General features: G+C 43.4%; 1 protein-coding gene across 1 annotated transcript in view; it reads right to left on the bottom strand.

Annotated features, from left to right (window-relative positions):
- tmtc2b (transmembrane O-mannosyltransferase targeting cadherins 2b) overlaps positions 1 to 16,452 on the bottom strand; it is a 102,547-nt gene that overhangs the window by 32,734 nt on the left and 53,361 nt on the right. Inside the window, exon 3 of the mRNA XM_037108227.1 lies at positions 1,972 to 2,818. Coding sequence (XP_036964122.1) covers positions 1,972 to 2,818 — 847 coding nt within the window. The remainder of the gene's footprint in view (positions 1 to 1,971; positions 2,819 to 16,452) is intronic.

The following is a 16,452-nucleotide window of genomic DNA, read 5'->3' as shown; positions in this document are numbered from 1 at the left end:
TTCAGAAAAAGACAACTGAATAACGCATACAGACAGGGATGAAGAGTAATTATAATCAATTACACATTTAGAATGTGATCAAGGTGGTAGGACAGCTCTCCTTGCTCATCTAAAAAACCTTAAAATATTACTTTGCCATTTCCATGGCGGTACTCGCTTACAAAAACATTTCTGGACTTGGTAGTCTGGACTTGGAAAAATCATTTTTTCAGCACATATCTGAGTTCCAACAGGATTGAGCTGAGGGGTGTGTGGCCTTTATTTAGTTAGGGAGGTGACCAAATCTCTAGAAAGAAAACTGATGTTAGCTCAAGTTGGATGGCTGACTCAGCAGGGACTAGAAATCATCTCAAGGCCATTACCAAAGGTCAGTCCACGAGCTGGAGAAGTAAAATAAGTTTAATTACATAGAAGTCTACTGACAGATTGTTTTCCAGTTATTAGTCCAACCAGGCAACAGGAGGTATTTTGTTATTTTTTTTATTTTGAAAAGAGTAATGCCCCAAACCATGTGAATACATTATGGTGGAGTCTTTTGTTTTCTTACTAATTGTTGCATAATTGCTATAATAGATTTGAGGGTGAACTTTACCATCATAATTGGCATAATTTTGTCTCATTTTACTTGAAGTGTCAACAAACAACTTTTCTCCCCAAGCGTTCACAAGTGGCATTATTGCCGTTGTTGCAAAGGCAACGGCATAATTATTGTTGTCCTCAGACGCACAAATAACAACAACACAGGACAAATCATAGGTCTTGTCACTTAATCTACAACAGAAAAGGATCATCTGCTATCTTTCTTTTTCTCTGTGACCGCATTGCTCGGTGGTAGACAGAACTGCAGTGATAGCGAGGTTTAAAGTGAACCAAAGTAAATGCAGATGGTTCTGAAATTCTACATCAATTACACTGTGCAAACAACATTTACTTCATAATGATACACTGAAGCAGAAAAGTTGTCTGTTGCCGGTTTAAGTTGAAGAACAGTATGTTTAAAGAGGTTGTTTTACCACTTGGTGTATGAAATAGAAATACAAAGCCTTAGCTCATGTTGCTTTTGCAGATAAGTGTCTGAAGTGTGAAAATATGGCGTGTGCCTTTAAGCAATGTATTCACAGGCTTCAGTTGTTGAAAATCATAACATCTATGCAATCCTAGAAGACGAATCTGTATAAAAAAGCAGAAAAACAACCCAGCGCTGCCTTCAACAGTGCGTCATGACGTTTCTTTACAGCAAAGAGTTGTGAATTCTGAATTTTCACAGTCCAGAGCATCCGCTGAGTGTGTCTGTGTTTGAGCCTGGGCCCTGTTCAAATCTCATATTAGCCGTAATGAATGTGAGTCGAGGACATTGCCGCTGCTCTGTTCGGCTGATGGCCTGCCAAAACAAACAGCTGTCATGCCTCAGCTCTGCTGCTGAATCTGAAAGGGAAATTAGCTAACACAACGCGTCCCGCTGTTGCCTTGCGAGTACCCTGCCCTGCTTTCCCTCCTCAGAACTTTGCTCTGGATGGGAATCTGCGTGTGATGACCTTGACTGTGAAGGCTACTGAATATTTTATCTGCTGTTAAAGGTGCCAGTCAGAGACGAGCGATGGTGCCCTTCCAAGTGAGACAGGGCATCTGGTGTCATTAAACAGATAGCATGCTGGGTAAAAAAACATGTGCGTTAAAGAGATAGAGCAAAGGCAAAATCATGTGCTTTTATCCTTGATTGGTTACAACCCACACCAGTTTAATTTTGCTTCTGGGACACACAGTTCAACTTGTGAGTGCTTGTATATTCAGTGGTAAGGCTGAGTGATGGAGAGAAGATATGTTGAGGCAGCTTTACTTTGAATTATTCATGGCGGCAGTAGTTCTAAACCTTGCCTAAAAGCTTGCTCACTCTTCAGACAACCAAATATGATGGATGAAAGAGGATTCAGTGCATGTAAGAGTGCATGCGGTGCATGTGTTGGGTGTTACCTTTAGCAGGATTGACATAAATCCCTGACTTGTAGAGCATCTCCTCATTCTGCCAGTCCCGGTTCCTCAGGACAGTTTTGACACCAAATAGCAGAACCAGGGCAGCGCTGCAGTACACCAACACAGCCCTGGAGGACCTGCGTCGCAGACGCACGTAGAGGGACCTCATCCCCACCGCCACAAGCAGGCAGAAGCCCATGCTGGGGATGTACAGCACTCTCTCTGCTATCACAAAGCCCACATAGAAAAACAGGTTTGTGGCAGGGAGGAAGGGGATAGCCAACAGGCCAAGAGAGAACACCACAACATTTTCAGTGGTGGGCAGTGGAGTCCTGCTCTCATAGGGCTTTTTGGTACCATTTTGTGCACTATTAATATGAGCATCTGTGTGGGAATTGTTCACATGTTCATGATTGTTATATTGGTAGCTGTGTCCATTTGTGTTGCCATTTTTGCCATTGGTGTAATGATGCGCTTTGCCGTTGGTGTCCTTGCCCTTCGCCGCGTGGTGCGTCATCAAGCTGAACCAAGCCAGCAAGAGCAATCCAAGGTAGAAGGCGGCCGTATGACAGTTCCTCCAATCAGCGAGGCTCCTGATCAGCGGCAGGGCGTCCATTGACCAGTCAAAGCTGAGCATGTCTGGGCAAAGGAAGAGCCAAAAGTTGATGGCAGGCAGGTAGAAAAAGGTGAGCACCCTGGTGAGGAGCGAGGGCGAGTCGGCCGCTGGGTTGTCAGAGTTGGAGAAATTTGGGGGTTTGTTGCCCATCCAGTAGAAGCGGCAGGCCAACAGGATGGCTCCCCAGGCTGCCAGCAAAAATACATTCAGCAGCAGGTGGACGTTCTTTCTCTGGAAGACATAGAAAACAGAGAAACAGGGATCAAATCCTCAATCCACTGGAAGGGAAAAGAAAGATTGCTGGAGAAAATATACTGCACATATGAGAGCATCAAGGCAAAGCTAGTTTTCCGGATGGTTGTAATATTTATGACTCTTGGACCGTTATATTCACCCTGACCAGGGTTAGGGATTGATCAAAGGAGCGCCTGATCTCACATCACTTCACCTCTCTGGAATAAAATGGCTACTACACAGCCACAACAGAACAGCTGCACAACGCCATCTGGAGCAAAATTAGTTTGAATGACAATTTACAAAGTGTTGACTTTGTAGAGAAGTTTTTATGCGTTTCATGAAAAAGTTTTGTTTACGCAGATCGGCTCACTGCCATCTGTATCTTTTTTTTTTCTCGACTCTTTAAACCACTTTCTCAGCCGACCAAGAGGCGGAACGCTAACTTTTATTGAAGCCAGATCATTCACACTGAGTCAATCCCTTCATTGTTTATAAATGAAGGTGACCTTACATCATAGCTTTCTATTCATGCTCCGTTCATTCCTCCACGGCCTCCACAGACATTTCAAAACAAACACAACTATATGAACTCCATTCATCAAAATCCAGACTTATTATTAAACACTCTCCCGAATGCTGTGGGGAACCGCTTATGAAATATTTATAGTGTGTTTGGTTGTTTAATACTTTGCTGGCAGAGCTTTGAAAAATGACTGGACGTATTTCCCTGCAAGCATGTTCCAGTGTTAGGACCAACTGACCCATCTTATCGTGTTCATGTTGGAAATCCCACTGAAACAACCGCATTTAGATATTTCACTAGATTCAGCACAGCTATGTCCACTTGTTTCCTGTGGTTTTAACTTGAAATGGACTTGTACTACTCCTGAAGAATATAAAATAATGTAAAAAAACCCCAACATAGATAATCGATAAAATAACTACGCACCAGTGGCTTGGTGCATTTCTCTCAGCAGTCTGACTCTTAAACTCCAGGGCCGAGATGGAATCCTTTTCAGTATTTAAACTTAAACCCAAGGCAACACAGGCTAACCTCACAGTACCTTTGCCTCAGTGACTGTGATCTCTCTCCTTCCCCAGCATGCCAGAGGGCATGAGCATGTTTCATCTGTGATCATAAATGTGAACACACCACTGATTTCGGGGCATACTATTGATTCCCTCGTCTGCCCATTGTCATCTACAGATCTCATCCGTGAAGAGAGGCTTCAGTAACCTCTGGGGACGTCTGACTACAAGGGGGAAACGCTTTGTTGTCTGCTCATCATCACCACTAATGCAAAGAGCTACAGCCAAACCCTCCACACAGTAAATGAGACAGGAGTCAACATCATGAAAATGACGCACAATCAATCAACAAATTGCAATTCTGCAAAGGACTGAACGCAACAGGAATGTCTGAAATGCAACGCAATGAGCTGCAACCTGTTAAGCCGCACAATCTTGAGTGGTCAGTGGAACGGCAAGTGTGGCTGAATATTGGTATACAATATTCAAAGCAGGGTTTTTTTGTTTTTTTTTTCCAAACAGAAAATTACATGAAGAAACAACATCCATAAGGTCAGCTCTGTCAAAAGCCGTGGGGAAGAGCTGACAACAACCCGTAGTGCTTCGGTATTTCATGAAGATATGCCACTGCTGAAGAAGTTATTCAGTCGCTCGGCAACAAAAGGTCAACGTGTCAATCCATATCACCATTTCTCATTAGTTCGGGCAACTGCCAAAGGTGATACAGTCAGCTTCTCGTGAATCATATGTAGGCAGGACACAGTAAGCTATTTTATATGGTATATAGTATGAATATAAAGACGGCTAGAATTATGAGAAATAGTATCAGATGCTGTTAAATAACATTAAATTATGACTATAATGTCAAGGTGCTGTGCAGGGGCTTAATGGATTGACCACATCAACCATCCAGCCATAATGAACCTAGTTTAGCTGGAGACCCACTGTGTCAATGATTGCTCGAACATAAAAACGACCACAGCCAGGCAGCTAGATATCAAACACAGGAGTCACTGCCAGACAATCATCATTATCGCAATCTTATTGAAACTAACTAAAAAAGGAAAAGTACTACCATCTGTTGTTTCATACAGATACGACTGATAACATGGCTCCAAATGTGGCACTAAAACAGGGTTCTGTCCTGTGAAAACCAAATGTGACTACAACTGTGCCGGGGCCAGAACAGACTGCACATGGGTCATGAACAAGAATTATGTTCAAATGGTCCAGTAAAAAAAAAAAACAACGTAAATAAGCCCGCTTCCTGTGGAACAAAGGTTAATACCATGTCCATGCATCATTTTAATTAGGCCTTAAGTGACAGACAGCAGTGTAGCCTCACTGTTCCTGCTGATTGTGGGATCCACCACAGAAGCAAACAATACCATAACAACCAGATGAGACAGAACGCTTTTATAAAGGTTAAAAGAACAGTTCATTATTTCTTCGAAAAAACCTTGTTCCCTGCTCAGACTCAGATGGGAAGTTTGATACCACTTATGCCTGTATGATAAACATAGAGCTACAGCTAGCAGCCCGTCATGTTAATTATAAAACAAGTCTGTCATATAACACACTGTAAAACCACAGTGTGACATGCTGTATTCTTTTAGTGTGGATTAAACAAACAAGGAACAATATATTTGTGAGCTTTGAATGAGCTGGTAAGTAGCTTGTGTTGTTTTTGGAGGGAGCCAAACTAGCCGTTTCCCTCGCTGCCACTCTTGCGTGCTAAGCTAAGCTAACTGCCTGTTGTATGTACCTTCATAGTGTTTATTGTACATACTAGGCCTGGGCAATGTGCAGTATATGATACAAAGTATATTACTATTGTGATATGAAACTATATACCGTCTGACACTTTGGACATTGTAATATTGTAATATTGCATCGTTGTTGTCTTTTCCTGGTTTTAAAGGCTGCCTAACAGGTAAATTATGCAATTTTCTAAACTTACCAAACTTTTCTACTGGCCTTTACCCGCTCTGATTATATCCACATTGGTGATTATTATTTATGAAAAATTTCACAGTGTTACTATTTTGTAAAAGTACCGATGACCAGGCATTTGGTCAAAAACATGCACGCATTTCTGAAGTGCTTTGGAGTCTGATGATACTTTTCCAACAAACAGTACATAAAAAATATAAAAAATAAGCATTACAGAAAAAGCAGCCACTGACAGTCCCTCACAAGTAATATTCCCTCCAACAGTTCAAACTCAAAATCTGTCATCTGAACTTTACATGAACTCTTCTGATGGATGGATGGATGGATGGATGGATGGGTGGAATGAGATCATCCTCTTCGAGTCTCACACACCACCTTTCATCGTGCACTTAGAGTAAATCCCTTAAAAAAATCACTGTAGCGGAGAAGCAGAGATCCCGTGGCTGTTCTTTAATCTAAGCAGGTGAGCAGAAACTCTACAGAGAAATGAAGTGGACTGAAGGGGTCTGTGAGGGCTACTACGTGCCAACTTTTTCCGACTTGCTGAGCAGTGTTAATACATCTCAATCAGTGCTTCAGGGAGATCCAGCCTCGGATTCACAAGGCTCTGAAGTGGTCTCTCTGGCTCAGGAAGGAGTTTATGAGACACCAGCTGAGAGTTTACTCATGAGGAGATACTAGAAGAAAGGCATCTTCTATATTTGGAGCAAAAATTGAGTGTTTTACGGATGGAATACTGTGCCAGAAAACACCCAGATCACCTCAGAGCAAACTTCTGTGCTGTTTATGGCTGACTTTTGCAGAGCCTTTGATTCTCTTTCTCCTGCTGTGATGAGACCTAACCGTTAGGGCAACGGTTAGGTACAAGTGTTTCATGTTTTTGTGCACACACCTCTGAAGCCCTTAAAGTGCCGATGCCAGCCACCCCAATGCATACTCATACCTGGCTCTGATACAAACAGATATGTCATCCTGGCTGATTCCCAGACGCAGCACACACTCAGACACCACCACCTTAACCATGTGTCTATCCCGAGAAGCTTCATTTACAGTCTTGTGCTTCACTTGCACACTGAGATTTCCATTTCTCTGTCTTTCAGAGTAAAGTCTTTGGGCAGCATTGAGAACACAAAACAATCCTTTGATTGCACTTCAGCACACATTCGTAACCCCGCTGCTCCTCCTCTTGGCCTACTTTGCCAACTGCGCTGACTTTCTAAGAAAAATAAATGAGAAAGCAAAGAAGTGTATAAGGAAGAAGCAAACAGGAAGCGCTCCGGAGATGTTCTGGAGGACACATTACTGTTGGGGGGGGGGGGCATGAGCCTGAAGTCGATTACCTCTTAAACAAACATATGCATCCTCCCCAATATGCCTGCGGTTAATATGTCTACCATTCAAAAACATAAGTTCAATTACCAGCCGGGCAACGGCTCCCCGGGTGCTGTGGCTGCTATTATGCAGGAAAACCAAGGCATTCCAGCTTTGTGTCTTTTGTCTATAATCCAGTTTAGGTTGAAATAAGTGGTTTAGCACAGCCCTGTAGGAGGCATGAGGGCAGCGCTTTTTTTCTTCCCTTTTGTGTTTCAAGCGCAATCAGTTCAGAATTGAAACAATTTAGCCCTTTATAAGGCAAGCGTGTGAATAAAATATCCTTGGAGATGAAATGCAAAGCAGGCCAATTACTGAATCCCCATTTGTGCCTGTGCCTGTCTCTTTACTCCACTACACTTTGATTTGGTTGAATTGACTGAGGAGAAAACTCGATCTTAAAAGTTCTGTTTTTCTAAACGTCCACTTTGGTGTTGTGAAAAGAGGCAAAATAAAGTAAAAAGAGCTCGGAGAGAAATGTAATTAATTAGCTTGGAGAAGGAACCCTATTCCCCCTGGTACACACACAGCCTCTTCTGCATAATTGGCTGACGCGCACCACACCATTTTTCAAGAGTGTTTTTAAGAACAATCCATCACATGACACATCTAACTAGCCCATCAAACTGCGACGCCGTGACTGGCTCACAGTACAGCGAGCGCCGGGGAGAAAAATCCTGCGAAAGAAGAAGTGGCGTGTCCGACCTATCGCCTCCTCTTCATCATTACTGAGATCAATTGTCTGCAGAGGGCCTTTCATCAAGATCCTGCTTCACATTGATGGACTCGTAATGAAAGTGAAAATGAGCTCAGGGTACCAATCTGAGAGCTAAGCCACGTTCAAAGCCTCCAGGCACACACACACACACACACACACACACACACGCACGCACACACACAAGCATGCACGCATACACACACACGCAAGCAGAAAATGCTCAATTTTGGGAGGAATACCAGATCCCCATAAAAAAGTCTGCAGAAATCTTTGTACGGGTTTGATGGATGGACATTTTCTCTACCTGTGTCCTTGTTCCTCGGCTGCAGCATCAACTAATCAACCTCATGGCTGATGAACCACAAATTCACCACCTATCTTTTGTCTTTCTTATCAGCTGCAGCTGCTGTGATGCCCTCCTTAGAGACAATAAAGTACCCGATAGTAAGCAGGTAAGACAAGATAAGAAGCCGAGTATTTCACAGGAACACTAACAACCTGTTATGGATTACCACCAGCTGGCTCATGTTTTCAAAATGTGATTGAGCTTATGCCTGACAGTTTGTCCTCACACACAGAATGTGTAAGCTGCTGCATTTTGTGGTTTTGTCCATTTTCATGGCAGAATAACAGAAATAAATTGGGGGACCTCTTCCCGACGATCACATTCGCAGTCAGGGAAATGTCTGTATGATAAACATTTGATGAAGGGAGTTTAATAAATATGGTGCCAAAGCAAGCAGCCAGTTAGCTTAGCTTAGCAGAAAAGACAGGAGGTAGTGAAATGGCCAGTTTGGCTCTGTCCAAAAGAAGCAAAATTTACTTATCCGCACTTCTAAAGCTAATTATTATGGTTTACGTCGCTATCTGGTTTCCCTGTTTCCAGTCATTGTGCTAAGCTAAGCTACCCAGCTAGCTTCAGACATGAGAGTGGCATCAATGTTCTCATCCAAAACTTGGCAGGGTTAGGGTTAGAACTTTACCAAACTGCCAAGCTGTTAATACGGGAATGTAACACTGAGTTTTGATAAATGTGAAGGTGAAAGGTGACAGGTGCACTCGCTTCTCTCAGAGAGTTACCGAACGCCCAAGAGCTGTCTCCAAACAGTTTCTCACAGTCCACCGTATGAACAGATGTTCAAATCAGACTGTGGATCATCTCAAGGGCACATGCGATAAATTCACATTCCTCAATTTGTCACGTTGCTACGATAAGCTACATCAGCCCTGTCATCACTTCAGATAACCCTCTATAAATGAGCGTTCATAGCTGCGGTGGATAGTTTACTTTAAGTCAAGTGGACAACTGCTGGGCTGTGGGGCCCCATGGTGCGAAAGGCCTTGGGGTCAAACGCAAGGGTGGACCTGCCTTGCACCGCTAATCATCAAAGCTTTCAACCCGTTTGAACCCATCAGAAAAACCCACAGAGTCAGCCGGTCGATCTGGCTGGTGGAGAGAAGGAGCAGACAAGATGGGAGAGCGAGAAGCTCTGGAAGAAGGCCAGCGATGAGCAGGAGTCAGTTAGAGATAAAAAAGCAGACTTTTATTGACTGTGAAACATTAAAGATAAGAGACTTGAAGACACGCAGCTTCCAGCGGCGAGGGAGGCCGCAAAGGAGGCAGCGGGAGAGAGACCAAGTGCAACACACAACACGATGAAAGGCACTGACAGTATTCGTTTCTAAACTGAATATGAAAACATTTTCTTCTTTAAGCGTCGCTGCCCGGTTCCAGAGGCCTACTGCAAAAAAAAAAAAAAAGAAGAAGGTGAAACTTAAATGTGACGAAAGCAAATAAATCCGAGTGGGAACATTTCCGACCGACACGTCGTAAAAACAGGCCAGCTCATGCTCTGATGGTCAGCTTTTATTAACCATAATCACTGAACCAACACGGGATCCATTTCCCCCGAAACCTTCATTCGACATTCCTGCTCGTCTCACCCCTGAACACGCTTATTTGAGATGGACCGATCGTGCCACAAAATGTCTCCCTGTCATGCTGAAGCCAGGCGATCCTTGTTCAGGGGTCAGAGAGGGTCTCCTTCTCCCCGTGCAATAATCATCGTGCATTTATTTTGTCGTCAGCGGTAATCAGACGGCGATAGATTTTTAACGGGATAGGAGAGAGCTCATGGTGTCACTGGAGGCGATGAAATCGGAACTTCTGGCAGACTTTAAATGGAGGAGTGTGTTATAGGTAAGCAGGAGGACGACGAAGGAACGCCTAAGGCAAAGATACATAAACAAGCTAATCAGCGGAAAATCCTGCAGTTTGCCAAGTTCTTAGCGGTGGCTAAAACCTGAGTTGTTAAAGTGTACGCTATGGAAAAGCAACAAAACGTCTCCACAATATTTCCCATAAGTCCTGAGAGTTTGTCCTCTTAAAGTTCAGCTCACGCAACAGTTCAACTCGAGTCGAGTCAGCGGGAAGAAAAAAAATACCAGAGCCATCTTGTTTTCTGTTGCTTTCAAGTTGTACTTTGCCGACTGCATCGAGGTCACGCATCGCAATACATTAGCTGAAAAATCCCGGAAACATGAAGAAACTCCAAATTCGTCTTCATTAGCAGTCGGTACTGACTGAAGTAAAAATCCAGGAAAAAGGCAAAAGCGCAAGGCCGACCGAACAATAAGAATATAATGACAATGGAAAACCAGCGTCGACTCAGAGTCCTTAACATTTCAGAGGAGATATTTATTGGGTGAAACCACAGTAATTGTTTGAAAAATAAACTGAGTGTTCCTGATTTCTGGTCTTTTCGTTTCCCATATTTATTTGTACTGCGAGGGGCCAACTAGCCTGCGCGACCACGGCTGCAAATTTGCTGTGACAAGATGCTGATTCAAGCTCTACAGAGGGGGATGAAATGTGGGTTTGAGGGAAGTGCTTTATGCTCGCGGACCCTCAAGGACTTCGGTGATAAACGGAAAAGAATACACCAAAAGAAAATAAACCAAAATTTACTGTTTCTGAGGGATGCTGCCAGTTGTGCTCCAAAGCAGATTAGTCCTGTCCGTGCGCGGATTCTCAGTCATTACTATGCATTTGGGAGATCAGAGCCTTTGTATCGCGGGGTGTTACAGAGGCGGTAAGCTCCTACGGTACATGAATGGACGAGACACACAAAGCCGGAGCTGGGTCCACAGCTAAGCAGATGTGCTGTCAGAGGGATGTCAGACGCTGGATGAGGAAAACTGCTCCGATTGCATTTTTTTTAATTTATTTTTTTATCCGAACCGCATTTTGAAAATAGCTCTCTGGTGTGTCATGTTACGGTTGACCACCAAATCCCAGTGACAGCATGCCATTTGTTTCTGTTTATGCTGGCTAGTAAGGAGCACGAGAGGAGCTCAGCAGATATATAAAAAAAATAAATAAATAAAAAGTTGACTTGCGGTGTGGGATGATGACGAAGAGCAGAGACAAGCGTCGGCCATGAAGCAGTCAAGGTCAAGATCCAGCCCGAGCTCTCTCGTCGGATGACAGCGCTCCGGCTTTTTTACCATGTGGAAGTTTTACGCGGAATGCTCTTTCACAGATAAGTTAAACTAAATGAAATCGAAAACGATGGCACAAGGTGAAAGGGGTCGTTTGGCCTCGTAACGACGAACTCGACGTCAACCATCCCCTGAATCTAGCAGCTCCGCTCAGCTTTACAGAGATTTATAGTGAGTCTCTGCTCATTGTTTTCCCGTCCGGCCCACAACTTTACAGTTTTGGTTCAATCTCACCACTTTCACAGCATCCTTTCCAAATGCAACAGGCAGCTGTTTTCAGCAACAACAACAACAAAAAGCTGTAAAACCTTCCTGTACACGAGCTACTCAGCACCAAACGACAGACAGGCTCAGTTAGCAACTAGCTCGTGAATTCAGTGGAGCGTCTGGCCAGGAACACCGCTCCAAATGAGCGACAACTGAGCTTTAAAAGGTAACAAACAGTATTTACACATGATTTAATGGCTTTCTTTCAGCGTTAAGCAGTTCTATTGGTCCAACTGGATGTACTTATGTTGGGTCAACATAATGTATACTCACTGCATATACAAGGGTTTGGTCTGACTTCATTTTTAACTCGAGCACATTAAGTTGGACCAACAGAATTACTCAATGTTTAAAAAAAAGCAATTCAGTCATGTGGAAACATTCCCCATGCTTTAATTTTAGTTAATTCAACAAATGCAATGCTTTTAATATGCACAACAAACATATACAACAGTTGTATATGTATTTGTTCTCACATCGGGCAACATTTCTGTACTTACTTTTTTCTGTAGTTACAATTTGGTACTTACTACTTTCTTTTTAACATATCAGTTGAACGTTAACATGCTAATAATAACATCCTTAATGTTTCTCAGCTAGGCTACTGTTCACTTGGTTTACATTCTTTTCGTTCTCCTGCGTTAGCATGCTAAAGTTTGCTAATTAGCATGTGAAGTACAGCTGAGGCTGATGGGAACTTCATTGTTTTCAGATGTTTTGTCATAAATCAAAGCAATAGACAAGCTTAAATTTTAGCTAGGTGAAAACTTAAGGCTGCCAAAGTTGCTACGACTGATGGGAATTCATCTAACAGTGCTTGAGATATTTCAGTGGTGACCAAGGTGGTGGACCGACCAGATGCAGCTAGCGTGGGTACTCAGTAAAGATAAACACTGTAAAAACACAAGTGCAATATACACGAGTAATAATAAGGAATCATCGGCCAGTGATTATTTATTTCATGAGAAATAAAAGAGAGTACAATTTCACAGAATAAAATCATGGCGCTCACAGAGAAAATCACCAGGTAGAGTGAACTCAGGACACCGACACAGCACTGTTCAATTTCTGAGGTCATGGTGCCATAGATCAGACTCATAAAATCATCATGGAATTATAAAACTCACTGGAGGACCTTGAAATTACTTTAATTTGTAGTTTTCAGCAGAGACTGTAAATCAAGAATGGCCACAAAGACAGAAATATTTAGAGCACCGAAGAGGGAATGGCAGGGAAGAAAACAAGAACCGATGAAAAGACGGAGAGACAGAGACCCGAGAGATCAAACAGAGAGCCCGGAGACTGTTAACGTTGGGCATGCCAGACGTCTTTCTGTAGGTCTCCGAGCCTCGACATGTCTCCGTGCGGGCTTGAACTCCCACAAGGGCATGATAACTCAATTCTGCACTGATATGCTCCCAGATTACCAATGAATCTGGGGATTGAGAGAAGAATTCCCACATGTGCCGGCACAGAAATCAAGCACCTGCGTGTCTCCACTTGGTTCAGCACTCAGTCCGCCTGAGACACGATGCTGAGACGCAACGCCAGAACTTTTTCTAGCGTTTCAGAGCCAGCGAGCTACAGTTACTCGGGCTGAGTTTACTCACAAAACAAAGGCCTAATCACACAGGATTTCATCGATGTGAGTCTCTCAATGCTTAAATTTCCTTTTATAGATCCTTCTGCAGGGGAGGATTCTTTCCACTATTTACATCGATGTTTACAACCAGGCAGATTGTCCCGTGTGGCTTTCGCTTTTACCGCTGCGATAATCATTCCAATGTGTCACAGAAGAGAAATTACAACTGGGTGTGGGCCAGGGTCCATTTAGTCCGCACGGTCGACTTAACGTTTAAGGACAAAAACTGCAACTCAGCAGCTAAACAAGAGAGACTGGAAAGCAATTAGGTAGCAGTGTAAGAGCAGCAATGCGTTGGGAAAACATCTGAGGAGCAGCTCTCAGTCTTTGAGGGGCTTGCAGCAGCAGCAGCAGCAGCAGCAGCAGCAGCAGCAGCAGCAGCAGCAGCAGCAATGGGATGAATTTGTTTGTTCACAAAGATTTTGAAATTCATCCCGATGCACGACGGCTCCCCGGGCCACTCGCTCCTCACTTCTCTTTCATGCTCTGACATATGAAAGAGCGTGTAATCTGTGAGTGTAACATCGGACTGAAGATGACACTTTAGTTAGGCTGAGGAATTAGACGAGTAAGAAAGCACTGCGAAAAGAGGTGGAGTGGGAGAGTCTTGAAGTAGTTCAGAAGAACTCAGAATGCAAAATGTCTTCTTTGGTTCACCTCGCAGGAGAGACGAACTCTTGATCATCGGATCATGTCTGGATTTAGTTGATGAAATAACCATTAAAAAAAAGACACACACACACACACACTCCCACTCCTTCCCTACACCGTTATTATTACTCTCATATAACGACTGCATTTACTGTGGTTTAAGATGGATTACATTGACATTTTGAATTGATCGACAGGTCCAATATCTGCACTCACAGTCCTCATGTGACCACTGTGGAAGATGTAATGACACATTCTCCTTCCCGTCTGAGAGCAAATGTCCCTTTAAACATCACCATCACATATGCTACGTGGACTTTTCCTCTGGTTTCAGAGCAGAAGAAATCAATCAACTTTATATTAGCCTTTATCTTCCTGCAGTTGTACCAGTCGCTGTTTCAACGGCTTTTAAATCCTTTTCAAAATTCCTCTTTTCACCAGTTTTTTTTTTCTTGCATTTACAAAACATATTTCACAGGAATATTTGTGAAAATGAATTTGGGTCCATGCGTATCGACAAGATATGTTTCTGTGTATTTATACATGATATGTAAAGACATTTTTTGCAGTGATCCCTCAAATTTGGTCATCAAACACTGACAGAATATGTACTGGAGGCAGGATATTTTACAGTTGCATGATTAAATGTGCAGTATGTAAGAATATGCTTCCATTTCAATTCAGACTCTTAAAACCTAGAGGGCTTAGTCACCGCTAGCTGCTGCCAACTCTCGCTGCCAACAGCTTGTTAGTTCAGTTAGCTGTGCATCTAGCAGTCTAGACTGTGATACAGGGGTTTCGGTACAGGATGGGCTGGGCCTAGCTGGTTAGCATGCTAACTCAAGTAGATCTCCACAACACAACACACTGACTTATTCCTTTACATCCTGTTGGTGATGCAGAACATTTTCAAATCTGCACATAACAGACAACATATTGTAACAGTACATGCAGATACAGATCTATGGTATATGGGTTGGGCTCTATAATATATTATGTACAGACTCATAAAAACTTGTGGCACAGAAGCTGCAAGTTGTGATCCTAAATCTTGTCCTGAACACTTGTGTCTTCCTGGAGAACACATCTGTACACCCTGCGTCTACATATCGTCTACAGATGGGCCACATGATCAATAACGTCAGCACTAACAGTATCACAAATCGTCTTTTTGTTGTGTGGTAAAGCCTCTGAATCATAACTGCACATTGAGCCCAAGACAGCTGATATCATCTCAGGCTGAGCAGCACTTCCAGCTCTGAGCTCTGAACACGCTACAGTTAAATACAGAATAAGTGTCTAAAACGTTACTGTACAAATACGTTTGTGAAATTGAGCAGCGGGTGCAACTGCAGGTCTGCGCTCAGAGAGAAAGCTCTATGACTGACTCATATCCTGTGTTTACTACATCGCTGTAACACCAGCTTGGTATGAATCCATCTCTACTCTGTGTCCTAAAATAGAGCATCCAGTGGCGGATGGTTCACAGGGAGCGACAGGCCATCTAACAGACGAAATGCTCGGTGAAAACGTCTCCGGCAGACTCTCTTCCCTCTCCCCCTCGCTGTCCCCTGGCTGCCCTGTCCGTTAACGTCTCCCTGCCTCCACCTAAGCGCAGCGTTGCTCTGTCTCCATCGCACATGCTCTGTTTCTCCTCAGCTCTGGGGGAGATGGGAGCGCCCACGGTGATGATAGGACCTATGCAGCAGTCCTTTTGTAGAGGAACACACACGGGGGAATTTCTGCCGGGCCCGAACCTATTCAGGTGATAGAACCTAGACACTCTGCCTTCAGGAGCCACTGTGGATATTACAGGACATGATGAGATGAGGCAGCGGTGTTTTTTTTGCAGATATCCCCACATTTGTTTCTCTTTCCCTTGCTTGTTGAAATAGGCCGTCTGCCCATTCTGCATCTGAATGATTTCATTTCTCTTATCCGTCTGAGAGGTTCTGGCAGCAGTTTGGAGTTTATTGGATATCTGGTTATGCTTGTTTTGATTAGGATTCCTACAGGCCGTATTAGCTGCACAAAGCACACAAACAACCAACAGGAAAAACTCCCGGGTGTGCAGTAAACCTGTCACAAGGCTCTTTGAGCTATTCCTGTTTTTATAGTCATCCTTTTGTTCAGCCCCACCAAACGATAACTCAACGAAACGTCTCAAAACTAATTGACTTTGTGAACAACTGTGGCTTTTTTCCGCTTTGTGTCAAATTATGTGCATAATCAGAGCAGTATTGTTTTGGATGACATACCCCTTTGAGTGTAATTAGAGTAACAAAGCGACGTTGAGAAACAGGAAAAAATGCTTAGACTCGATCTGAAACTACACCTCACATCCACATGAGGCCTAACAAAGGCCTTCACCAGTCTTCTCTTCTTTTCTAAAAAATTTCTTTTTTACCGGTACTGTAGCTGGAAGTCTCAAGTAATGCAGTTCTGGCCGACTGATTTTACATGCCAGTTTATTTGCTGAGACCATAAAAAAGGAGC

The sequence above is a fragment of the Acanthopagrus latus genome, chromosome 8, assembly GCF_904848185.1.
Source record: "Acanthopagrus latus isolate v.2019 chromosome 8, fAcaLat1.1, whole genome shotgun sequence".
In the NCBI taxonomy this organism is placed as follows: domain Eukaryota; kingdom Metazoa; phylum Chordata; class Actinopteri; order Spariformes; family Sparidae; genus Acanthopagrus; species Acanthopagrus latus.
The sequence above is the reverse complement of the archived record's forward strand: the minus strand, read 5'-3'. Positions and strand labels throughout refer to the sequence as shown.